Source organism: Melopsittacus undulatus, chromosome Z (genome assembly GCF_012275295.1).
Source record: "Melopsittacus undulatus isolate bMelUnd1 chromosome Z, bMelUnd1.mat.Z, whole genome shotgun sequence".
Lineage (NCBI taxonomy): Eukaryota > Metazoa > Chordata > Aves > Psittaciformes > Psittaculidae > Melopsittacus > Melopsittacus undulatus.
Window position 1 is genome coordinate 73,075,433 of NC_047557.1, and position 27,103 is coordinate 73,102,535.

At 39.1% G+C, this 27,103-nt stretch overlaps 1 protein-coding gene across 1 annotated transcript in view; it reads left to right on the forward strand.

Moving 5' to 3' along the window:
* The window catches only part of MSH3 (mutS homolog 3), a 121,986-nt gene that overhangs the window by 39,916 nt on the left and 54,967 nt on the right, over positions 1-27,103 (forward strand). Inside the window, exons 9-13 of the mRNA XM_013127680.3 lie at positions 3,241-3,353; positions 4,014-4,128; positions 12,180-12,264; positions 13,015-13,124; positions 25,855-25,987. Of these exons, the coding sequence (XP_012983134.2) occupies positions 3,241-3,353; positions 4,014-4,128; positions 12,180-12,264; positions 13,015-13,124; positions 25,855-25,987 (556 nt within the window). The remainder of the gene's footprint in view (positions 1-3,240; positions 3,354-4,013; positions 4,129-12,179; positions 12,265-13,014; positions 13,125-25,854; positions 25,988-27,103) is intronic.

Consider the following 27,103-nt stretch of genomic DNA (forward strand, 5'->3'; position numbering starts at 1 on the left):
TCATAATTAACTAGCCCTACCAATGTCAGGGGTTCATGAGGTTGCTTGTTTTCAGAAGTCCTGGAAGGAATATCAATAAAAAACTGGGTGAGTTGCACAGCAGTTCATTGTAGATATTCTGACAAGAATGATGTTTACAAAAGTTGATGGCTAATTGACTTCTGGCATTGGTAGCTGGAGAGATAAAAGCATCAACAGAAGCATCCACATACCTTCTGGCTATAATCAGAAAAATGGCCTATGGGTGGTCATTTGGCTAAACAAAGGACAGACACAAAAACCTTTGCATCAAATTTTGTTTTCATACATTGTGATAAAAATTCTGATTTTTTTTTCTCTCCATTTAAATAGATACCTATAAAGTTCCAGGGTTTTTTTGCTTTACCTAGAAATCAGATGGATACTTTGATAAAGTACCAGATAATTGTTTGATGATGCTATATGTAGAATATAAATATTGAAATACGTGAAGATCCGTACAAATAACGAAGCTGTCTAGTTCTGATTTCTGGTAGCTATTTCCTATCAATATAGTTGATGAACAAAAATACTGCTGTAAGAAGTCACTCAAATTATATTGATTGTAACTGTAGTTTGCCAAAGTTTATGCTAAGGTGGTGTATAAATTTGGTTCTGAAGAATAAAGTGAAAAATGAGAGAAAAATAAAAATGTATTAAATAAAACTACAACAGTTTTTTCACCATTACTTTAAAAACAAGCAGGTGTAGCGTGAATCATTCAGTGAATTACCTGAAGTCATTCAGTGAAAGCGTCCTGTTTTGACTTCAGCTTTAACAACCAACTCTGCAGACCTTGCTAATCCTCGCTTTTCTGAAGTAGAAATGAGAAATAAACTCCCATTTTAAAAAGGTTTCTGTGAGTCCCTACTCACACATGGTCAACAGAAAAGCCCTCTGGTCTTGCAAGACTTACTTGAAGGCTTGTACTCTCCTAACCTCTGGGTAGCATGCAACAGGGCTGAAGGGTATTCTTGCGAAAAGCTGTACTGAGTATACATGCTAATTTAGCCAAATGAGTGGATATGTTAGACAGATTATTACTGAAGCTTGGAGCAAGTGAAAAATGCAATGAAGAAAATAGCTGGTTGCTGTCAGAGGCTGAGGAACACAGACTAATTGTCTTTTACAGAAATCCATCCGTGTTGTGGTTTAAACCAAGTCCACACACAGGTCATTCACTCACTCCCCCCCTTTGCTCCCCCGACTCCCGGAGAGTTAGGAAGGAGAATCCAAAGAACGTAGCCCCCACGGGGTGGGATAAGAACGGTTTAATAGCTAAGGCACAACAGAAATCACCACTGCCATTACTACTACAAATAATAATGATAAAGCCAGTAACAAGTGAAGAGAATACAACACCTCACCAGCCACCGACCCATAACTCACCCCACCCTGCCTGACCGAGCACCGACCGATACCTCCTCCATCCCCCCAGAGCTCCAGCCCTTCCGGGTCTCTCCCGGTTACATCCTGGGTCTGACGTGCTATGGTATGGAATACCTCTTTGGCCAGCCTGGGTCAGGTGTCCTGTCTCTCCTTCCTCCTGGCCTCCCCTCCTCCCTGGCAGAGCATGAGCTCAGAAAAAGGCCTTGAACAAACCAAACACCCGAGCAGTAACTCAAAACATACTTGCTATCAGCAACTGTTCCCAGCCCGAAAGTCAAAACACAGCTCTGCACCAGCTACCAAGAAGGAGAAAAATGACTGCTACTGCTGAACCCAGGACAATCTTCTTTAAAAATGTTTTCTCATTCTGAATAGGGTTGGGACAGGGGAGAATCCCAGAGGGTATGGAGAATGAAAACTTAATTTGATCAGTCAGTTAAAACTAAGGCACTTGAAGTAGCAAGGGATCATCTAGGATGTGCTGAGAAAAGTCATACCTCGAAGACTCAGTTAATTTGACATGTAGAGCTCTTAAAAATGAGTGTTATTTTCCTATAATACATGTCAAATTAACTGAGTCTTGATGTATTGATCCTTTCAGATGGAATATGTACAACGTAATGCAGAAAACCTGTGCTTTATTTTTCCTGTGAATTAAAAAAACCCTGCAGAAAAGGTATTGATTAATTTCCTTCTGCACAATCCCTCTCATTCACATAATTCCTTTGTGGTAGAAGTACTTAATTCGCTAATTAATTAAAAATAATTAAATTATATTAATTAAGTTAATTAGAATTAATTAATCAATTCATGTCCCATGGTAGTATGAGACCAAATACATGTATGTCTTCTACTGATAGCTTTCTACTAGCTGGTTATTCTGTGCTCATTCTGTAGCTGTGTAATTGTGCTCAGAAGTTTCAGGGGGAATGTTTTGTTTGTTTTGTTGTTGTTGCTGTTGGTGTTTTTTGAACCAGTACATCTCTTTAATGCTACATTAGCAGCTTTAGAAATTGAATTGATAATGCAGCAGGGGATCAGAGGAAACTAGCTAGATTAATTTCTCATGGGTTGCAAAACTGGGTGAAATCCTGTTCTGCTGTAATTCTCAGTTACTTACTGACAATAGGGAAGGATTCATGAAAGATACTTTATTTGCCTTAATGGTGGAACAGAGTAAGTTTGATACCTTCGCTGGTACTGTAAAACTGCGAGGAACTACTGGCATGTTGGAACTACTGACAACATCCTTGACATCCTGGACTGAAAAATGACTAAAAGAATCAAAGCACAAGGAAGACAAGTCTTCAAACAATTAGAAAATAAAGGGACAGGAATACTTTCTTTCAGTTGCATATCAGAAATGATGGAATGGGTTTATGTTGCGATGAGTTGTACAGTATAGTACAAAGTCTTCAAAGATAAAGGATAATTAAATATGGTGATAGGAAGCATGGGAGAGTAGCTTAATTTTTTAATCATCATAAGTCTTTAGGAACAGGTAAGCCAAATACTTAAAATTGATAAAAATGTATGTCTATGTTGCAGTAATATATAGGGTTTCAGGTATACTAGGCAACCTCTGTAAGTCTCTTTTAGGCTTGCTGTTTGGGTTTTACTTTTTTGCAGTTTTACATTCAAAGAAGAAACATTTAAAAGACCTGACCACAGGTCAGAAATGTTGTTAGCCCACCCAAGTAGATCAGCTCTTCATTCTTTGCCCATTCAATTCTTAACAAATAAAAGGAGAAAGAAAGTACACCTTCATAACCTACTTAAGTGTTTTTCATGAAGGGAGCATAAATACTGAAAGTCAGTTGTGTTTCTTTGCAGGTTACGGGATGACAGAATTAGGATAGAAAGGATGGAAAACCTCTATTTTGAATACAGCCATGCTTTCCAGCTGATCACTGGTTTTTACACTAAAGAAGTACCTGGTACTACAGGTATGTCGTTCAGAATGTCTTTTAAGCTGTGTTAGCTTTTGCATAAAAAAAGGAATACGTTTGGGTGCATCCCGTCAGGTCTCACAGACTTGTCTATGTCCAGTTTGTTTAAGTATTCCCTAACTTGATGCTCCTGTGTTAAGGAGATATCTTCATTGCTGCAGAATTTCCCAGTGGTCTGAGAGGCCTTGGATTCCTCAAGGCACATCTTGCCAGTAAAAATCAAGAAGGCAAATCAAATACAAAAGTTGTCTCACAAAGATGGAATCATGTTTTGCAGACTGTCCAAGGCAGATAAATCAGCACGTATACCAGGGCCTGTTTATACCTTTTAACTAGCATGGATGTTGCCAGCAGTAGTGGAGATATCAGAATTTAGATCTCAGTTTTATGTATTTAGATTTTTTTTGTGCCAACAGTTATTCATTTTTTATGAAGAAAAACCTGTGGAATCAAGTGTTTCATGATGTGCTTACATTATTGTAACGTTCTGTATTCTTTGGAACCCTGTTTTTTTGGAACCTGACTTTATGTTGTTTTGTAGGTATCATAGCACACTGAGCATATGTTACAGATATCTATCTGATTAAATTGAAAAATAGATTATGGTTAAAATACATAGCCTCTAAACAGTTAACAAGAAAATAACTTTTTTTGTAGGTCCTCAAAAACTATCTGTAATACTAAGCTTGGATAAGCCTGTTATGTGCTCTCTCGCAGCAGTAATTGCATACCTCAGAGAATTTAATTTGGAAAAGATGCTTTATAATCCAAGGTGAGTTGCCTTACATAACTTTCAGTTCAAAGTACAAATCCATGTACCGGTGTTACCATCTTAAGTTTTAGCAGACAGCTTCTCTGATTGTAATTAACCTACTTGCTAAGAGTTACAAACATATTCCTTGCAGAATTGTACGGCACATTTCAGCTCCTGATCAGAACTAAAGAAAACAAGTGATTTTATGATGTGATGTTTCATAAAAATCTTTACAATAGAATCACAGACTGGTTTGGGTTGGAAGGACCTTAACGCTCATCCAGTTCCAGCCCTCTGTCACTTGCAGGGACACCTTCCACTAGACCAGGTTGCTCCAAGCCCTGTCCATCCTGGCCTTGAACACTGCCAGGGATGGGGCAGTCATAGATTCTCTGGGCACCCTGTGCCAGGGCCTCACCACCCCTACGGGGAAGAACTTCCGCCTAAAATCTCATCTCAGTCTCCCCTCTGTCAGGTTAAAGCCATTCTCCCTTGCTGTGTCCCTACAGGCCCTTGTCAAAAGCCCCTCTCCAGATTTCTTGTAGCCCCTTTAGGCACTGAATACTGCTCTAAGGTCTTCCCTTAGGGAGCTTCTCCAGGCTGAACAAGCCCAGCCCTCTCAGCCTGTGACCAGAGCAGAGCTGCTCCAGCCCTCAGAGCAGTTCTGTGGCCTCCTTGTCTTGACATTACTATCAGTAATGTAAATGAACAGGTACTTCTGCCAAGTATAACTGAAAGCAAAATTTGGTAGATATTGGAGGGGGGGAATTTTAAAGTTTGTCAGTCAGTATTAGCCATCGCATCTCAACCTGTTTTATTTTGGAAACAAAATTTGGGGCTTTTTTGACAGCTTAAACAAGAGAATTAATGCTGTAATTCAGCTTTGCAGATGTTTCATTATGCCAGAGGTGTGTAAATAATTTTTTCTTTGCAGAGCTGTGCAAGCAGATATAAATGCTAATGTGTTGTAATGTTTAGGCGATACTCAGCAGGTCTGTTTGTGTTGGTGAATCTAGTTATCAATTATAAAGGAAACAAATGTTCAGCACATCCTGGCTGTCTGAAAAATCCCTTGTGTTGGCTCAGTGGTACCTAGGGGTGGGAAAACAATCATGAAAGAAGTTGTTGATAGACTGTCAGTGTTTCTGCAAAGTTAGTATAAGACCACACAGGCATGGAAATAATCTTGGTTTTCCCTATGTAGTCCCAGCGCTTAGGTTTATGAGATAGGCTCAAATGATTACTCAAAATGTGTAACAGGATTATACAAGTGGAGTGGAATGAAAATGGAAAGATACTGCCACTAAAGCATCTTTTTATCCTGTCTTGGAGAAGTATAAAAAAGTACTATCCTACCTGTCTTATGTTTGAAAATATCGTTGGGGATTATTAAATGCTTTATTAAACCTTCTTTAGCTGTCGTGGTTCCTGTGCAAAATATTCTTCTGGTTGTCTCACTATTCCTCTGTCCTGCAACTAGGTAGAATTTAACAGTGTAAATTTGGCTGCAGACTGAAAACTTTGACATATATCATGTCAGTCATAGATAATTCACATTTTGTAGGAGATTCTTCAAGTTTCAAGCTTTGATTTTGAAGGGGTCCCTATGTTACCAGTTTTTTTGCAGCTGCTTTTTAAAATTGACTGCAGGTGTCAGCTTTGAAAGGTTTCCAGGTATCTATTTGGAAATAGACCTGTTTTGTCTGGATTTTAGAATGGATTTTCATTTGTAAATTGCCCTTCTCTACTCCAAGTTCTATTAAAATGCTAGGCTTATAGGCCTAATTAGGAAAGAATACCTGTCCATTTTCTAAGCTGTTTCCCCTGCCTATTCCATCAAGGGGCACTATAATCTGTGGTGTATTAGCACTGTGGTGTCCCACTCATCCTCTTTGGATGGCTTTGTGGTTGGGTTTTTTTGAAAATGCTTGGGTGGCTGGAGAAATCTTTCTTGAGAGTTTCTGAAGAAGAAAGTGAACTCCAAGGAAATGCCATTCCACAATCACACTTGCAGATCACTATTGTCACAGTGCCTTATGTGTAAGTAAGTAAGGTGAGTGTTCTTTCATGTGAGGGAAATAAAAAAATCAATCTTTTATTTAGAAGTAATTCAGTAGCAATGGAGAAACATCATTATATGAAGGCTTATCTAGTGACAGTCACATCTGTAATAGCCATATCTTAAAATCAAGTATAATTACAGATTGGGAAGGAAAAACATTAAATCTAAGAGTTAACATTTGACTGCTGAAGGTTGCTCTAATGGACTTTATGTGAAAGTATGAGAATCTGAATGGAAAGGCAATGAACTATTTGATATCTTGGTGATAAGCTATGAAGAGATAAATTACATTCTTTGAGATAACTTTGTTTGTGTGTTCAGGAGCTTGCATTCTACTATACTTGTTTTTAAAGCCTTTACTCCTTTGACTACCGCATACTGAATTGTGCTTGCTGTTTTTAGTGTGTCACATACACGGAAATAGTGAACCAAATACTGAGGGTAGCTCAATCTCAGTATTTTTCCCAATGCCAGGGAAATAACTAAACACTGAAAAGGGAAAGCTGAAAACCTTTGAAGCAGAGGGTGTCAGGCTCATGGATATTCTGTGTTTCTGCAGGAAATAAAGGAGAAATAGTTCCATTGCACTCTCAAGAAACTTAAAATTCTTAGGAGAATCCAGGCCAGTGAGCATATACTGATGAATCAGTGAGCATGAAGTCAGAGTTCTAAGATAGTTTTCAGTTTATTAGTAGAAGTGACACAGATCTGGATGAAAAGGATGTATTTGATGAAAGAATGGCAGAAAAATTCCTTACACTTCTGTAGCTTCTTTGGATAAGCACTTTCAGCTGAAATTTTAAGAGCAAGAACTGTGAGTCATATAGGTGATGAGGTATCATCAAGGGAAAAACAAGATTTGTTTTGATATTTAGATCAAGTTTTTAAATCCACTTTTAAGATCCTAAATAAAGCAAAATATTAAAAAGAAATAAAAAGATACCTGCCCCACCAGGACCCTGGGATGTGGCTAGTTTGCATTAAAGCTCTAGTAGCAAGTAAAAGTAAATTCAACAATGAATGATAAAAAGTTTTTTTTTTTAATCACAGTGTTCTAATACCTTTACATACAGAGAGACCTTTATTGGCTTTTGACAAGAAATTGTTACACATCTGTGAGAGGTTTTCAAATTCAGTTGAGTACACAGTTTTGCTTGAAAAATCCCCATTTGCATAGCAGTTGCTGAGGAAATGTGTCTCCATGTGTTTGAGTTTTACTGACATGTTTTCCAGCATATTTGAGACACGAGAGAGACTGTAGTTTTTGGATTTTGAACCCTGATAGATGAACTCCAAAAAATGCAGGGAATGGGAGAGGTATCTTTCTGAATGAGGGGAGTAGCTTTAGGCTTGGAGTATTAGCAGCAGTGAAGATAGAAGAGAGAGGCCAAAGTGAAAAATAGAATAAGAGACAGGTTTGGGTTGGAAGGGACCTTAAAGCTTATGCAGTTCCAATCCCCTGCCATGGGCAGGGGCACCTTCAACTAGGCCAGGTTGCTCCAAGGCCTGTCCAGCCTGGCCTTGGGCACTGCCAGGGATGGGGCAGCCACCGCTTCCCTGGCCAACCTGTGCCAGGGCCTCAGCACCCTCACAGGGAAGAACTTCCTAAAATCTCATCTCAGTCTCCCCTCTGTCAGATTAAAGCCATTTCCCCTTGTCCTGTCCTTACAGACCGTTGTCAAAAGTCCCTCTCCAGATTTTTTGTCATCCACTTTAGACACTAGGAGCTGCTCTGAGGTCTCCCCTTGAGGAGCCTTCTCTTCTCCAGGCTGAACCAGCCCAGCTCTCTCAGCCTGTCTCCAGAGCAGAGCTGCTCCAGCCCTTGCAGCATCTTCATGGCCTCCTCTGGACTCTCTCCAACAGCTCCACATCCCTCTAGTGTTGCTGCCCCAGAGCTGGATGCAGGACTGCAGGGTGGTCTTCACAGAGCGTAGCAGAGGGGGAGAATTCCCTCCTTCAACCTGCTGCTCACGCTCGGGGGGTGCATCCCAGCACATGGGGGTGGAGGGGTTCTGGGCTGCAAACACATGCTGCTGGGTCATGTTGAAAGAGGAGAGGGGAGGGTTAAAATGGCTTTGAAGGAGGAAGGGAATGAGAGAAATAATTAAGAGAAGTGTGTGTATCCTATTAGTAGCGGTGGAAGGGAGTTGGCAAGATGAAATTAAGAAAGAAGTCAAAATACAAGTGAGGGAATGGTGTTTATATAGGGCTTTCATATCTCTTGAGTGTTAATGATGTCAGAATCATCATGTATACAAAGCAATGCATGGATTTATGTACCAGCTTTCACTATGAGAAAGGAAGTACTGAAATTATTTTGTGAGGCTTGAAAGTCAGCTCAGGAGTATGAGGGACTGAAAAGGCAAGGCATGGTTTTCAGATGCTAAGAAGTAGATGTTAAGAAGTAATGAGCAAAGGATTTGCCATCTCTTTCATGGTTGCAGAAGGGCAGCAGGAAGGACCTCTTGCTCTGTGGACATTTGGAGCTCGCAGGAGTGCTGAGTCTGCACACAGGGAAAACATGCTGAGAGAACACAGACATCTGGGTAGAACAAGGTTGCAGGCGTACTTTTTGGGGTGAGTTCAGTGGAGAGAAAGATGACTTGGTTCAGGCTAAATTGATGAAGATTAGTTTTGTTTCTTTTCAGTCTTCCCAGGCCCTTTCATTTCTGTTTTTGTTTGTATTGTATTTCTCAGTTTTGTTTTGTGTGTGTGTATTTTATTTTGTTCCTGGTTTAGCCAGAAGTGTCTGGATTCCTGTCACGTCAGGGATACAGAGCAGAAGTTCTACAGTCCTGTGGCTATATCAGCTAATTTAAAACTGCTTAATTAAATACAAAGCATAGTCTGGGTTTGTTGTCCTTCACTCTGTAAACTGTGGTGTCTTTATTATCTAAAGAAAGCTAATGCTTCTGAGAGACTTGTTTTTACCTCTTGAGGCTGAATAGAGATTCCTGTAATTTTTGTTTGAATATATAGGTTTGTTGTGTGGTTTATTCACCCTTAGAAGTCTCAACGACATGCACTCTAGGGGTCTGTAAAAGGTAATTGAGCAGAGAAAATCTGCTGCTTAGTAGGCTTTCCATACAGTGCCTTGCAGCTTCGCTCAAAGCTTTACAGATTTGCAAAACTAAAGTAGTTGAAAACTACTGATCTGAATAACATGCATTTGCTTAGACTGGGTTATTGAGTAAGAAATTATGTGTAGAATCCCCTCTGGAGAGAATAAATGAATAAAGCATGAGAAATGCCCTTCACTGCAAGTTCCTCAGGAGGCAGAATGACCAAGAAGGTCCAATGTTATAGGTAGCATGAAACAATTGAAGTCTGAGGATGTATGTAGTTCACTGTCCTAAAGCAATCATAGTAACCTATTAATACTCATCAAGTGTGGTAAAAAGTAATTTTATGGGTAGGTACCTCTTACTCATGACTATTCCCCCAAAGTTTCGTAAATCTTACTAGAAGCTTGTGTTTCTTCCTCTTCCCCTCCCCTGCTTTCGTTTTTCTCAGCCCAGAATCCTACCTTGCCTCACTCCACAGCAGCGGACTTGCCAGATGTTTCCATCACCTTGTTATGACACAGTTGCAAGCCTGTGTTTTGGAACTCGGGTCACGCCGTCACCTGCAGAAGGAATTACAGGGTTGTGATCCAGTTGATGTGACTTTGAAGGGTCATTTTTACTGATGCAGAGGATGGCTGATAGCAGCACATCAGAATTTCTCACAAGCGATGTGTTGACACCCTTGCTGCAAAACTGTCACTGACTTAGTATTTGTTTACAATCTTTTTCTTACTCCATTTGGTCCTTACATTTCCTACAGAAACTCTTGTCTTTTTTCTCTCTTTTATCAAATTATCATCCCAAGCTGAAAGAAGATGAGGGGGTGGAGGCAAAACATGTTCTGTGCTGTGACATCTGGAATTGTTAGTTGGGCATATTCTGCAGTTGATCTTGGCTATTATTCATACATTCTAAGCTCTCAATTATCAGGGTTAATAGCAGGGTGGAATAACTCAGATAAACCAAACACCTGGATAATATAAAACACATAATTTATGCTGTGAGAAAAACTTCAGCATATTTTATTCTGAAAGAATAGTAAATACATTCCACACTTGCAATGGAGCAACCAGTTGTTTTTAAACACTACTGGAGAGCAGGGTTGCTGTGAACAGAATATGCTCTGTGTTAAGTGCTCTGAAGCCATCTGAGAGGGGAAAACAATAGACATAGTAAATCCACTATCTTGAAGCTCACATATGGGTGATTAAGGCTTGATAGAAACAGCCAAAAGTATCCTTTTTGCTGTCGGGAAGAGATGGAAAGGCATGGCTCCTACCCGGCTAGGTTTAAGAGATCGTAGACTGTAGTAGTGGCAAACTGAAACACAGCAGCAAATGGGGAAACTGCAGTTTAGGTAGGTACTAGAGGCAGAAGACGTGCTTTTGGAAGAGGGGGTAGGGTTTTGTGGTTGATCATAGGGATTTGGAGCAAAAAAGAAATCATTCCTGCTTAATTTTTACCAGTATCAGCAGTTGTGATTGATGATAATAAAAGGAATTATTGTGTTGTTGCTTGTAAGATACTGTGTACTGCAGAAAGTGCTCCTGCTTTTGTCTCCCAAGGTTTTATTTTACTGGTCAACTTTGGTTGCACACTAGAGCAGAATAATTATTACTATGGTTACAGTTCTGAGTCAGCTCTACTTCCAAACCCATTGAACTTCTTGAGGGCATTCAGTTGAAATAAACTTTATAAATATCTTCTTCATATCTATATCTGTATCTATATATATACCGATATAGATACCAATATAGATATTGATATAGGTAGATAAATATCCTGTGGAAAATCCTAATTTGACCCATTACTCAGGAACAAGTTTGCTAGCAGGCCCAGACACCTGCATACAGAATAAACACATAACATTAGTCTCTGAATATTTAATGTTTCTGAAAGTTTTAGTGCTGGTTATATTTTTAATGCAGCAATAATGCAGCAATAATGCAGCTGTGTATGCCTAACAGAAAAATTTGGGCATTTGAGTGCTCCCCCAGAGAGTTTGAAATGGAATGCACTGAAACAAATTTTGTGAAAAGTCAATAAAGCAGTTTTAAATCCTACCCAGCAAATCATTCTGTTTAGTCTGAGACAATAAAGAGTGCCCTAGATTTTGTGCAAAGGGCAGTCAGCAGTATGATTAACCTAGACAATCATGACTTGATTTGTCAGAAGCATTTAGTGAGGATCTTGCATTTCACATCACAGTCCTGACTACCACATGTGTATGCCCGAGACAAATAATTTTCAGGCCTTTCATGAAGGCCTGAGATCCATAGTTTACTCAGGAATCTAATACGGTTATTAATGTTGATTCTAAACTAACGTAACTTTTGGGTTGTTCTCATCCAGTTCTGTTAGGGAGTGTCAAAAAGTCAAGTAATTATAGTCATGGTTATTTCATATTAGAAGTAAAATCACATAGTTTGAATATACTCTATTTTAATTTTTGTAAACAGCCTGTTTAAATTTGTAGCACTAGTGGAAAATAATAATGTATATTTTGATGGGCTGGTTTGATGATTAGCTGTGCTAAAAAATGTGCCACTCTTAGAGCAGTAATTCTTAGTCCCATCCCTGTCCCATATCCTGCAGTGGTCATAAGACAACACTAACAAAACAATACTTTTTCAATTTCATCAGAGACTGAAGAAGTGATACTTTCTTAACTATTTAGTGGATCAGGATAAAGTAACAGGAAAGCTGGATTTTATTCTGAGCTTTGTCACGATCATTGTAGGAAACTGGGAAGTGAGTCATAAATTTCCCAAGCAGTATATTAAAAAAAGTTGTCAGTGTTGTGTTCTTTTATTTATTTGAATAAATTTTAATTTCTCACTTGATTTTTTTTTAATTTTAAATAACTATTGACTTCTCTAATGTGAGACTGTTAGGTCTGTGCCCGGATTTAAAACATAACATTTGAAATTCTTCCCCCCCAGCAATTTCAAACAGTTGTCAAGTGAAACTGAATATATGACAGTTAATGGGACAACAATGAAAAATCTTGAAATTATACAGAATCAGGTAAGAACAATGTAGTGTTATTTTTAAAAAATGCTGAGATTTTTGCAGCTGTTTGACATTCTGTTCCCAAGGATGTTTGTTAAGTTAGTTTGTAAATCTCACTGAAAAGGTTTAAATTACTTTAAATGGGATCAAACTGAAGGAGGATTAAATTTTCAGAAGCATAAATGAATGTTAATGTGTGCTGGCTTTTAGTATGAATTAGGAAACTTATTGCACTTTGACTAGCAAAGAGCATTCCTTAAGTTTGAGTTCTTGAGCCAGCTGCAGTCAAGAGATACGACTGCAGTAGGGTTTGTTTTGCCTTTTGTGCTGCTGCACAGACCTTTATGGTCAGACATAATTTAACTTATTCCAGTCATCTTCTGGAAGGACTTTCTGGTTAAAGGAAAAACATGGTTGAGTATCTTATGATACATACCTGCTTTATGTAGAGCATTATCAGTGAACAAGTTCAGTAAACAAATGTGTATTTGCCATATCTTAAAGTCTAAGTAGAATCTTTAAGTAGTGTGGTGAATTTCTGTGATGTCTTTCACCAGAATCCTTCAATCATAGACTGCTTTGAACAAGTGTTCAGAGCCAGGTTTTCAGGGCTTGGAGCAGCCTGGTCTAGTGAAAGGTGTCCCTGCCCATGGCAGTGGTTTGGAACTAGATGAGCTTTAAGGTCCCTTCCTGTCTGAACGAGTTTGTGATTCTACATCATTGATTTTTCAGTTAAAAATAATAATGCTATTTTTTTATTTTTAGACTGATATGAAAACAAAAGGAAGCCTACTCTGGGTCTTGGATCATACTAAAACTTCCTTTGGACGTCGAAGATTGAAGAAATGGGTAACCCAGCCCCTCATGAAATGCAGGTGAGGTAGTTCTTTATCTTGGCCTAAATCTGTATTTTATAATTATGATGCTGAGTATGTCCAATATATTTATTTTTCACAAAGGCATGAGATCGATAGTTTACTCAGGAAACAATAGAAGATGAGGACATTATAATATATAGGCTAGAAAGAATTATCTCTGTTTGGGCAGAGAACATCTAAGTAGTTCAGAGTAGTATATTTGGAGCAAGACAGAAATTCCTGTGCAGAAATCACATTGGATACAAATTCTAATTCAGTATCATTTTTAAGACAGTGGGTGAGTATTACCTTCTATTGGAGGATGTCTTATTCCCAAACTTGCCAGTTAATGTTTTATGTCTTTCTTGCATCATAAGCATTTACATCCTTAATATATTTAACTTACTCTAAAGTAACTATAGATGTTATCCATGTATACAGTGTATTGCATATGAAAGTATTTCTTTTCGTTGGCTCTTAAATGTGATGATGGGTTGGTCACTTTTGTGTTTTGAGGTATGCTTTATTTATTAATGTTTTATTTTGTAATACAGTTGTGCTTTTTTTACTAGTTTGTCTTGAAACATACTCCATCTTCCCTGATTTTTCTTTGCAGGTTTTATCGAAGTGTTGTGCTTGAATATGTAATAAATAACAGTATTGAGTCCATGGACTGTTTGTTGCCTGCATTTTAAGATTTTGGTTCTGTTCCTTTGTGCGTTTCCTCAACATTGTCAGTGTGCAATCTATTCAGTTGTCACTTTGTTCACTTCAGCTACGGCATAGAGAAAATTCCTCTCTTTTTGTTGCCTTAAATAGTTTTTCCATCTGTTTTACTTTTGTAAATGTATTAAACAGTTTTACATTTTTATTAGTTTTTAACAGCTTTGAATAGTGAGATATACCAATATTTTAGCTGTTGGTAATTTACAGATGTTTCTAGAGAAGCATTTTTATTTTCCTTTACCAGAGATAATATGATTTATGTTACAGCACTATACTTCTGAATAATTGTTGCTTAATTCTTATTAGTCTTTTTGTAAGGATCCTTTCCCATTAGTGTTAGAAAAACACATAACTATTTTTTCCCTCCTGTTTTGTTAATTTAGAATATTAGAGACCTTTCTAATTTGCAGGAGCCTACTGGTTAGACTGTTTAATGTTGCAGTTTCTGACAGGGATTTAGTAAATATATTTCAGTGTGCCTTTCAAAAAAATCTTTCTGATAATAGCTTTTACATATCTTACCCACTTCAAAAAGTAAACATCCTAAATAGCATTAGACTGTATGGAAGTTAATTATGTACCTGGTGTTCACCTTAAAAGCATATATATAGATTTTCTGGTCCACTTTACAAGAATAAATTGAAATAAATTGGTTTATTTCTTTTTCTGCCCTTGAGGGCACCTTCTGGCCTTCGGGGAATTGTTTGTGGAGTTATCAGCTGGGGGAGCCAGAGTGCAGGCTCTGATCTGGCATGGTGGCAGCACAGAGGATGGGGACCTGAAAAGGTGTGCCTTAATCTGTTTTGCTCCCAAACGATCACATATCTGATGCAACAGCTGAAATACCATTCAACAGTCAAATAGACAAACTTCCTATCTAGACACAGAGGATAGAAAACTGCTTGCATGGGGACTCACCCCTTCCTTCTTAACCAGTACATTTAGTTCAAATTCTCCCATGCCTCCAGCTTCATAAGGTTGCAGGTTTGGTTTCATGTCTTTCTCCTCTGCTCTTTGCTACTTCTAGAAACTGATAAATGTTCCATTTTTCAGCCTTCTTAGTATGAAAGAAGGTTTGATGGGTGGAGATGACAGGAGTCCTCAGCTAAACCTAGAATGCTATTTTGTTTCTGTGTATTTCTCTGTTTCTGAATCCTGATCTGTAATTTCATACTTAGTGCATCAGACATTCAACAGTATTGTTCCAATAATGCACTCAAATGCACTTACGGAACATTCTGTAATTGTAATTCACCTGTGTCTCCTGGAGTGACATTTTTAGAGGAAGTAAGACTTCTGTACTGCATCTTTTGCAGTCAATGGGTAGGTGCAGTTTTCTTGCTGTATAAAAAATGAGGGGGTGTGATTATTGCTTTGTGCCTGATAGTTGAAAATCACTTAGGATGATAAGTGAATTTCCAGTGGAGAAACCATAAGGTAGGTTGAATAAAGGTAGAATGTGTACAGGGATCTCATTTGGACAAACTTGGAGATAACCATTAGATCATCAGTGATGTAATACATTCAGAGAGTTACAGTAAAAGGTTTTAAGCATTAGATATTTGCAATTTTGAGATAAAAAGAAAACTTAACCAAGAAAGGTGCAATGTCCTTGCTTGTTCAATACACAGATAATGAGATAAGAATGTATGAGTCATCAAGGATGGTGTATTTTAGGAGGAATCAGGCAATTTATTGCTTTTTGTAGTAGTTAATATCTTCATGGATTGCAGAAGTGTTATCTTGCCTTGCCTATCTGCCTTTGAAATGTAAGTTCTGTCCTGTACCTTTCTTGTCTAGCTTCCATGAGGGAAGCAGAAAGAAAAGGAAATAGAAAGCTGAGTTGGTTGGAATGTACTTGACTGAATGAGATTTGCTGTATCCCAGTGGAATTTCAGCAGGAGAGGGAGTAAAGCTGTGTGTTATCATACTCAACAGGAAAAGGGATAAGGACTAGTATCGTGATACAGTATTTTAGCACAAGGTGATCTTTGTGTGTTTGCATGTGTGCAACATCTATAAATAATTTCTTTCCTAATGCAAAATTAATCTCAGAGCCTCTGAATCTAATGTGAAACAGCCTTTTCTTTTTCAGTAGCTACAGGAAGAGGAAAAAGATAAGTGTTATGTAGGCCTGGTTAAGCAAAGCTGGATCTGGTTTGCATCTTACTGTATGGTGGTTGTATATTATGGGTGTGTTGTCTTATGATGGTGGTATAAAAGAAAGTCAAAGATGTTGCCTTCCACATGGATAATCTTAAACCTCCTCTCTGCAGAATGTGTCTTTCCTTGTCTCTCTGTTGTCTCCATGGTTAATCACTCCCAGCCTCATTTTACATCTTCCTCTCCTGTTCTCTGAGCAGCTCCCTGCTATAGCAGTGTGTCTCGGGTTCAACAGTTGCAGTCATTTTCCTCCTTCTTAGTAGCTGGTGAAGTGCTGTGTTTTTGACTTTCAGCCTGAGAACAACACCGATAACACCAGTGTTTTTAGTTGTTGCTCAGTAATGTTTACTCTGAACAAGGACTTTCTGAGTCTCATGTTCTGCCAGGGAGGAGGGGAAGCCGGGAGGAAGTAGAGACAGGACACTTGACCCAGACTAACCAAGGAGGTATTCCATACCACAGCATGTCATGTCCAGTATATAAACTGGGGGCAGTTACCCAGAAGGGCTAGATCACTGCTCGGGTCAGGCTGGGTATCAGTCGGCAGGTGGTGAGTGGTTGTATTCTCTTCTCTTGTTATTTCCCTTATCATTATTATTACTGTTGGTAGCAGTAGTGATTTGTGTTACATCTTAGTTACTGAACTGTTCTTATCTCAACCCGTGGGAGTTACATTCTTTCAATTCTCCTCCCCATCCCCCCAGGAGCGGGGGGAGGAAGAGCAGGGAGTTGGCGAGCGGTTGCATGGTTCTGGGTTCCTGGCTGGGCTTAAACCACGACACAATGCAGCTTGCCTGGTCTGGACCCTAAACAGAGTAGGCAGTTCTAGAATGAATATTGCATCCGTTGCCTCATTCAGTGTTAGTACCTGTGCCTTTCTCAGCTGTTGATTCTTGCACAATTTTGCAAGAAAATTGTTTACTTATTACCAAACAAACACATTGCTCACCTTATCAAGGTGGCTAAATTAAACAAAATGGTCAAAACTGGAAAAGAGACACAAATGGCACAATTATTATTTGGCAGATGAAGTGCAAAGCCACAGTCTATCATATTTGAAAAGTCATAGCAGTCAAGTGAAGATCCCAACAACAGGAAAAAGGGAAATACAACTCCCATTTTTCAAGGAGGGGAAAGACGAACACCCGGGAAACTACAGACCAGTCAGTCTCACCTGTGTGTCTGGCAGGATCTTGGAGCAGATTCTCCTGGAAACCATTCAAAGGCACATGAATAACAATGAGATGGTTAGTGACAACCAGCATATCTTCCCTAAGGGCAAATCATGCCTGACCAATTTGGTTGCCTTCTATGATAGGGCCACCATAGAACTGATGGACAGGGGCAGAGCAGATGACATTGTCTGCGTGGGCATGTGCAAAATGTTTGACACTGTCCTGCACAATATCCTTGTCTCTAAACTGGAGAGACATACATTTGATGGATGGACCACTTGATTGATAAAGAAGTGGCTGCATGGCCACAAACAGAGAGCTGTGGTCAAGGGCTCAATGTCCAACTGGAAATGGGTAACAAGTGGTGTCTCTCAGAGTTTGGTGTTGAGGCTGATCCTGTTCCACATCTTTGTTGGTGACATGGACATTGGTATTGATGCACCCTCAGCAAGTTTGCCGATGACACCAAGCTGTGTGGTCCAGTTGACATGTTGCAGAAAAGGGATGGGGTCCAGAGGGATCTTGACACACTTGAGAGGTGGCTACTGCCAACCTCATGGAGTTCAACAAAGAAGTACAGGGCCCTGCACCTGGGTTGGGGCAAACTCAGGCACAGCTACAGGTTGGGCAGAGAAGAGATTCAAAGCAGCCATTCAGAGAAGGACTTGGGGACCTTGATTGATGAGAAACTGAACATGAGCCGGCTTCATTGTGTTCTCACATCCCAGAAAGCCAACCGTATCCTGGGCTGCATCAAAAGGAGCGTGACCAGCAGGTCGAAGGAGGTGATCCTGCCCCTCTACTCTGCTCACATGAGACCTCACCTAGAGTATTGTGTACAGTTCTGGTGTCCTCAACATAAAAAGGACATGGTACTGTTAGAACAAGTCCAGAGGAGGGCCACGAGGATGATCAGGGGACTGGAGCACCTCCTGTATGGGCTGAGAAAGTTGGGACTGTTCATCCTGGAGAAGAGAAGGCTGCGTGGAGACCTCATAGCAGCCTTCCAGTATCTGAAGGGGGCCTATAAGGGTGCTGGAGTGGGACTCTTCATTAGGGACTGTAGTGGTAGGACAAGGGATTTAAACTTAAAGAGGGGAAGTTCAGGTTAGATATAAGGAAGAATTTCTTTACTGTGAGGGTGGTGAGGCACTGGAGCAAGTTGCCCAAAAAATTGGTAAATGCTCCATCCCTGGCAGTGTTCAAGGCCAGGCTGGACAGGGCTTGGAGCAACCTGGCCTAGCTGAAGGTGTCCCTCTCTGTGGCAGGGGTTGGAACCAGATGATCTAAGGTCCTTTCCAGCCCAAACTATTCTATGATTCTATGATTATGTGGAGGCTTATTACTTCCATATTATTAGATCATGCTGTAAAACTAATAAAGTGGTCTCTGTAATTAAAAAGCATAACCTGGATAATTAATGATGTATGTATCATACTGAGCAATTTATAGCCACTGTAGAGAAATATATGTAGAATTCCATTTCTGTGAAGAGAACTCTGTGGCCTTTATGTATAGAAAGCATTGCATAAGGGGTTACTTCCCTCCCCCCCCCATCTATTTCTAGAGAGGTAGAATATCTTTTAAATGTCAGTGGGTGGACATCATGAAGTTTCATTTCTAGTACTGTAGCCAGGGAGAAGGTAGAGACTTTGTTTTCTAAGTGGAAGATAACCTGGATAATGCTGATGCTTGCCATTGTTGCAGAAGTGCTTAGTTTATCAGCTAGAAGAGTATCTAGTGCAAAATTTTAAAAGCTTGGGTGAGGGACTAGAAGATGGCTCCAGGGAGAACAGTCTTCAATACCTAAAGGAGGGCTACAAGAAAACTGAAGAGGGGCTTTTGACAAGGGCCTGTAGGGACAGGACACGAGGAATGGCTTTACCTTGACGGAGAGGAGTAAAATGAGATCTTAAGAAGTTCTTCCCTGTGAGGGTGGTGAGGCCCTGGCACAGGTTGCCCAGGGAAGCTGTGGCTGCCCCATCTCTGGCAGTGTCCAAAGCCAGGTTGGACAGGGTTTGGAGCCAACCTGGTCTAGTGGGAGGTGTCCCTGCTTATGGCAGGGGACTGGAACTGGATGAGCTCTTAAGTTCCCTCCAAAAAAACCCACTCCTTAATTCTGTGATTTCATGGTTCTATGGTGTTGTTCATGTTCTGGTTTCCAAGGCATGCTGTTTGCCACAAGTGATGTGTTTCTTGCCTGCATTTATCTGTAGTCACTTTGTACTAACTTGATCTTTTCTAGTTAAAGCTAATGTTCAAATCTCAGTGAAGGAGAAAAATTTTATGTATTGAGAGAGCTGATAAAAAACATTTTAACCCTCTCTTTGCAAGAAAAACGGAATATTTAATTACTCCTCAAAAATAGGATTTCCATTTTTCCCCCTGTGATTCTAGTAGTCTTTTTGCCCCATTTCTTCCAGTTCTGGATGAGGTGGTGCTTAATAAAATTAAGGCTGAATGAATGCCTTGTAGGATAGTATTAATAGTGACTGTTAGTCTGAATGTGCTTTGCCTGGGAAGAGCATAGGATGACCATAGCTTTAGCTTTAGCAAACTCAAAACTGCATAATCCAGAACTGCAGACAGTTCCTTATTTACCACTGAAGAAGGGAAAGAGTGTAAATTGGTATTACTAATGCAGCATAACTTTTATTTGGAGGATATATACTGTAGAACTAGGAAGAAGGGCCCTTTATAGTGATGATGGCAACATGTGTTTCCTAATATAAAAATAGCTTGTTCTAAATCATCTCACTCTGAATGTATTGAGTGGCCTTTAATTTATACATGTTTACACAAACTACAGTCCTAAAGGAAAGTATTTCAGGTTTGACTTTGTCCTTGTCAAGATACCTGGGCAGTAAGGCAAACTACCTAGTGGTCTTTAAAGAAACCCATTTGAAGTCACATTTGATACCATCAATATGCAGAGCAGGATTAGTGTCTTCTATTGCAGCAGTGATAGGAATAAAATCCATCCATTCCTACAGCAGAATTCCATGGGCTAGTTTTCCTCTTAAGAATAAAGATTTTATACCATCAGTGCCAATATAAAATGCACAAATGAAGGTTACAACGTAAGCCTGAGATCTCAAAATTGTTGTAGTAAAGAAAAAGACTGCAGCATCATCACATGTATTCATGCATTGTTGTTGGGTGTGTGTTGGTAACACTGAATCCTGTGTCTTAACTCCGTATAAATGCAGTAATCAAGCATTCATTCATGGTGGCTAAAGTAGCTAACAGTTCCCTTTATTTTGCACAAATAGCCGAAATATATTGTGTGTGAACATAAACAAAAGTGATTGATTACCATTTGCATATTTTATGCATTCTTATAACAGATGTGAAGACAAAATTTATAGTATTTTTATATTGCTGTGAAGTATTTGAGATCCATTCAGGAATATTGTCTTCCTGTGGCTGCCTGTTTATTTAGGGGAATGTTGGATCTCTCTGGAGGGGTATGAAATGTGAATTTTGACAGCAAATTATTCTGTTTCTCCTGAATATAAAAAGCTAGGAAAACACATCTGGAAGGATGTTATTATTTTTTTTTTTTAGGTTTCACTTAAATTGCACTGTAGTAATTATGTTATAATTACCCTTGTTTGTACTTTGCTGCTTATGCATAGAATTGCAGTTTACTGATTACATAGTGCTAATTCTACCATGGCTTTGGATTTTGATGTCATTAATTGGTTGTTATGAAAAGAGTGGTCTAAAGCAGGATACACTGTATGGTCTTTAACTAAATAATCTCATTTAATGCCTTCGTTTGTAAACTGTTCTGAAGGAAAGTCAAGAAAAAAGCAAAATATAAGTGCAAAAAAAAAAAAAGCAGCAGAAGTCAGAATAGCCTTCACTTTGTCCTGTGATTGAAACTAGACAGTTACCAGAGGCGAGCATGAGAACAGGGTGGCTGGGTGATGTTACCTCCCCGGGGCATTCACCCAGCTTCCAACAATTTGCAGTTTAGGAACTTTGTCAATTGATAACCATGTGTATCTTGCATCTTCCCAATGTTTCTTGAAAATGGTAGGTAGGCAGGAGGCTCCTAGGCTTTGGTCTAGATGCTACAGTTCAAGGAAAGCAACCTTTGTTATTTTGTACCCTTCAGTGTATTTTTTCAGGTGTTGAATTCTTGTGACTGGTAGCTTTACATACTTCTCTGGTATTAGATTAAGTGATTTCTAATAAATTCTATTTACTCACCTTGTATAAAAATTGAACCTTATATTACTGAAAAATTTATGTGTTTTTTATGCAGCAGTTTGCATTTAACAATTTCAGTCTGCTTTAGATTGTATGATATGTTACCACATCTGAAAATGTTAGGTTTGCTTCCCTGTATCAGCAGGTCTGGTAGCACACTAGCAACTAGCAGTCCTGTTTAGATTGTTAAGATGTTCAGATGTTAATTCAGTTGCAGTGCAGCCTTCTGCTTTGTCAAAATAATTTTTAGTTCAATATTCAAATATTTCCCTGTTTGCTATTTTTCTCTATTGTTCACATATCTGGCAGCAGAGTAATACAGGGGAGTATCTCATGATTTAATTTCAGGTAGTTCTTTTACATTACTAGAATAAAAAAATCTGCAGATAGAATTTGTTAATTGCAAAATGATTTTAGTATTAATGATGCTATTCTTGGATGGAGAGTATGGGAGAAATAGGCATACTTCTTTTAGCCAACTGACGTCGCATTATTTCACAGAAGATTGTTCAGAAAATTGAATAAAGCTCAGGTTGCTGATATGGGTTATATAGATGGGAAAGAATAGGCTAATACTGTGCCTAAATAGAATATTAAGTAGTAGCCAGTTTATAAAATGTGAGACAGTTTCTTAGTGTAAGCTGTTGAGTTTTTATATAATGCTGGTTTCAGTTTTATTAGTGATGGAATTTTTTCCAGATCATGAAGAGATTAGAAACCCTGAACTGTACATCAAATCTGCTGAATAACTGTGCAGTGCAGAGCAAATTTTTTTCAAAGTGGTTTAAAAGTGGTCTGAGTAATATATTGGTGCTCAACAAAATTTTTATTAGCTTACATATAGATATTTAAAGTTTGAAAGCATAGTATCAAATTAATCATCTGTCTATTTTTATAATTTCCTTGTCCTTCCTTCCTCATGCACATAGGATTTTGCATAATTCTTCACTGTATTTTTGGCTTTGGAAATAGGAATCCATTTATGTTTTGTTTACAGGTGAAAAAAATAGGTCATTTGAGGCTGGATGCTATTTTCCTGACTTTCTTATTTGTAGGATTAAAGAAGAAAAACTGTATGGATGCTTAGGTTTAGATTACTGGAACTACAGTAACATAGCCATATGTGAGCATGATTAAAGTGCAGATTAAGCTTTGAAGGGGGGAGAATTTTTAATATCTGCATCTATTTTGCATATTATTGTCTCTTTTCAATTGACCACATAGTTACAGTCATCCTGTTTAAATTAAGTGGCAGTGTTCTGGAACAGAATTCTGCTGCTTACACATGCTTTTTATAATAAAAATACAGATTATTTTCTTTAAGGTACATGTGTTCATAATTCAGCAGTTCAGTACTCTTTCAGCAGAGGAAAGTTCCAGGGTGTCAAGTACAGTGAATTTTAATAATCCTCCATGAAAATATAATTGTAGGTGATGACACTGACCTTTCAGAACTTCAGTGTATCTGTTTGCTTATTTCGAAGCTATGTACTTGGGTTATTTTATTACTTTGTCACCGGTATTAATGCTTCTCAGCTTCCATTATCCAGCTGTAGGGTGCAGCGCCTTGCTGACTGATGTAAAAAGCTTAAACCTCTGTTGTCTTGAATATACTGTGTGGATGCCAACAGCTTGGTCGTCAGTTGTGTGGTTGCATAACTTCTCATAACCCTGCCAGTCTACACCAGATACATGACTGTGGCTCTTAAGGATCAGATTTAAAGCGTGTATGTGTGCCGTGTTGAAAACAGGAACTGCTCTGTAGATCTGAGTAGTTGTGCTGGTGGTAGCTGCTGTCTGCTGCTGTTGCTTGCAGGTTGCTTGGCTGCACAGAACAGGATCAGGGCTTAAATTTGGTGCTTTTGGCATTGCTGGAGGAGTGGAACAGTGGTAAGGAAGCAGTTGTTTTTGTGACCTGCAGTAGGACTGTGAAGCAGAGGCAGAAAGTCTGACATTTCTGTTTTCCTCAGGGCTGCAAAAAAAATGAGACTTTTAGGATAGTGGAATATTTTGGGTGCTGTGGTGTGATCATAGAGACTGCTGTCAAGTTCAGAGATAACAGAGTGAATTCCCAAGTTGCCTGGGGTCAAGACAGCAGAGTCTGTTAATCAGTTTGTATGACTGTGGATGAATGCATCTACCTGTGCTTCAGGTACATGGTGGCAGATGGGGCCCTGGAAATCCTGATCTTGTACAGCAGGAAATGAGTGTGTGTCATTTGTGGCAGATGAGGGGATGGTTTTACTGTTTTAGTAGAAGGCAGTGTGTCACTGAACAAAATCCTGGCACTTAAATGCCATTAGATTTATGTGTATCTGAGCTTACATCCAGTCATGGTGTTCTTCTTTTCACATGCAGCATAATAGAATTTAAAGGACTCTTAGATTTAGCTGTCTTCAGGGCCAGAGGCCTCTGACTCCAGTCTTTTGTAATGTCTGCAACTTGTGGAGCTGCCTAATTTCATGGATTTCCTCATGGATAGCATTTTTAGCAACTACAGTGGCAAGTGGCCTTGCAGTTTGGCAATAAAAGCCATGGGCAAGACAGGCAGTCTTCCCTGAAATCTGAGATTTTGATTGCATCTTTACTTTTTCATCCCTCTGTGCTGGCTGAGCTCTAAGCATCTTGCTGGCCTGGGAGAAAGACGTGGGCAGGGCTGTATTTGTCTTGCACGTACTCAGCTGGTATGCGAAGTGTTGGTATTGAAAAACTGCTTTCTTCTTGACCTGCAAGGGTGGACAGACTCTCACATAGCAGTGTGGGGGTTTTTTAACTTTCTTGTCTCAGGAGGAGAATGTTATGGTGTTATTTGTCATTCTGGGAGAAAACACGAGGATTTTAAATAAGCACTGAGATGTCTTGAGGATTTGTGAGACTATATACCACATCTTGCATCAAAGAACCTTTGCCTATATCAGTCAGTTATACCTCATTGTATTGCACATGACGACATGTTCAAAATTGAATGAAACTTGCCCATAGCAGGGAAGTTTAGGATCATCTGCCTATAGAGTTGGATGATAACTTGTTTTGTGTTCAGAATGTTCCCTGAGCATAAGGTATAAACAAAAACCTGCCCCATCGCTGGCAGTGTTCAAGGCCAGGTTGAATGGGGATTGGAGAAACCTGATCTAGTGGAAGGTGTCCCTGCCTGTGACAGGGGGTTGGAACTGGATGAGCTTTAAGGTCCCTTCTAACCCAAACCAGTCTGTGATTCCGTGTTTCATATTCAGCCTTACTTGCCAGAAGCTTTCTGGATGACAGCTAAACCCTTCCAGTGCACTAATATTCATAGAGTGTGCTCAGCAGCACATTGGTGGGGGAACTGTGGAGTAACATGTAATCTGGAACAATTTTTTTTTTTGCTGTGAAACCTGACCAAATTAGCACAGCCTTCATCTAGCTGATTCTGTTTTGTAGTGCACAGTTACCTCAGAGATAAAGCCTGAATGTGGAAAAGGTACGTTCAGAGGAATCATGCTGTTTAGCTTTGACACTTCTCTTTCACGGCTGTCTTAGGGTGAGCTAGAAGGAAATGTGTTGCATGCACTGCGTTTTGGTTCACTAACTCCCAAAGGTAAATTCCAAACTTGTATGTTTTGGTTACATCCATGTACCCCTAATCTCAGTGTTCTACTAGAAAGCAGTATTGAGGTAGTTTGGTTGCACAAAAAGTAAAAATGGAGTTTCCCTTCGTCTGCTTTCTACAGTTGGTTCATGGGTGTATTGGAAGCTGTAGCTGTGTCGTTAGCAGCAATGTAGATTGAGGTGAACCTCGGTAGTATGTTGTTCATTTTAATGTTATTTTCTGACAGTGGCTGTAAAATCGTAATTGTAAGGAAGGTGCAGATAACTGTAGAATAGTTTCTTCACATACAAAATACTACATTATTGATAGACTTCAGTCGTGAAATATGGAGGTTAATGGCACAGGGAGAGGAACCCAGCATTCGTTCTGATTCATGTAGTTACAAATTGCTGGTCTGGATCAAAAATACAGAACCAAAATGGTAATCAATATCTATACTGTGTTGGAATAGATTATGCTATGTAGAGTTCAAATGTAAATTCCCTCAGGTACGTGTCTGCAGGTTTAGGATTGACTGTTCAGAATTCAGTGTTTCTCATATAATGTACCACCGGAAGAACATGTAGATGTGTATTTGGCTGGTTTGAACATAGAGAGGGGATAATGAGTTTATATCTAGCTTTTTGCTTGCATCTCCAGTGAAAGCCCAAGGTTGTTTGCATCTCTCAATGCTTCTAAATTCTTTTACTTAGTTATTCATGAGAATGTTGCCTTAGTCAAAATTAAAAAAAAACAACAAAACCCAAGCAAAGAGGAAAAAAGCCCCCCAAAACCAACAAAAGTAAACAAGTCAAAAGGAAAAAGTTCATGAGGTATATACCTTTCCCTCAGAAAAACACAAGTTTTGTTTATTGATCTTATAATTGTTCTTTTACAGTGAAATCAATGCCCGGCTTGATGCTGTGTCTGAAATTCTGCAGTCAGAATCCAGTGTGTTTGGTCAGATTCGAAATCTTCTTTGTAAGCTGCCAGATATAGAAAGAGGCCTCTGCAGTGTTTTTCACAAAAAGGTATATCCATAATTACCCTAATGTATCATTTCCCAAATGGTGTAATTCTTTCTTAATGTATTATAGTTTTTGCATGTTTGTTTAAACATATTTTCTTCTTAGTATGACTGAGGCTGACTTACTAAAAGGATGCGAGTTCATAAAAATTACTTTTGCCATATGGTAGAGCTTTGTTTTATTTGTTAATCAGTGATATGCTGATGAAAGAAATGCCTGAGTAGGGTTCAGGAATACATGAACTATATTGCTAATGCTACTATGATGTAGTGGTGATTTAGTGGCTGGGTTCAGTGGGATGGGATGATGCAATATGTCTTTGTGCCATAAGTTTAAGTGTGCCCTTTAAAACAAACCACTGCATTCTGTATGCTTATCTAAAATCAACTTGAAAGTGAAACCACTTAGCTGTAGTTAGCTGTTTCAAATTAATGTAATTTGTTTATAAATTCTGTAATTTGTATCTCACTTGCACATTTTAATAATTACATGTAATGAGCCCCTGAGTTCTTAGTTGAAGCAGATTAATCTGTTAATAGCACCTATGCAGTACTTCATGTTCTTTTATTTCACTGATATATTTAGAGTTTCACAGTTTGTTTTAGAAAAGGGAATAGGTGGGTAGAAGGAGAGCAAAGTTGTAATTTTCTTTGAATGGTCCAGCACAAAGTTTTTGTCTCTCTGAAAATCTGAAACTCAGTTCTTGTGTAACTTTTAAAGCCCTAATGTGTTGTGGTGCTAGGCACATGGAAAGACTTCATGTGTCAGTGAATGGTTACAGCCATAATGAAGTTTATGGAAAGAGGGAGTGTGCACTAACTTCCCCATCCTCTAAAAGGTACCCTATCATAGAATTGTTTTGGAAAGGACCTTAAGATTCACTGGTTCCAAACCCCTTGCCATGGGCAGGGGAACCTCACACTAGACGATGTTGTCCAAGGTTCTGTCCAACCTGCCTTTGAACACTGCCAGAGATGGAGCATTTACCACTTCTTTGGGCAGCCTGTTCCAGTGCCTCACCACCCTCACAGTAAGGAGCTTTTTGTAAAGATATGTTTGTAGGGATACGTCTGTATTCCACAGCAACAACCTGGCAATCCTATCCTGTGCTTCCTTTCT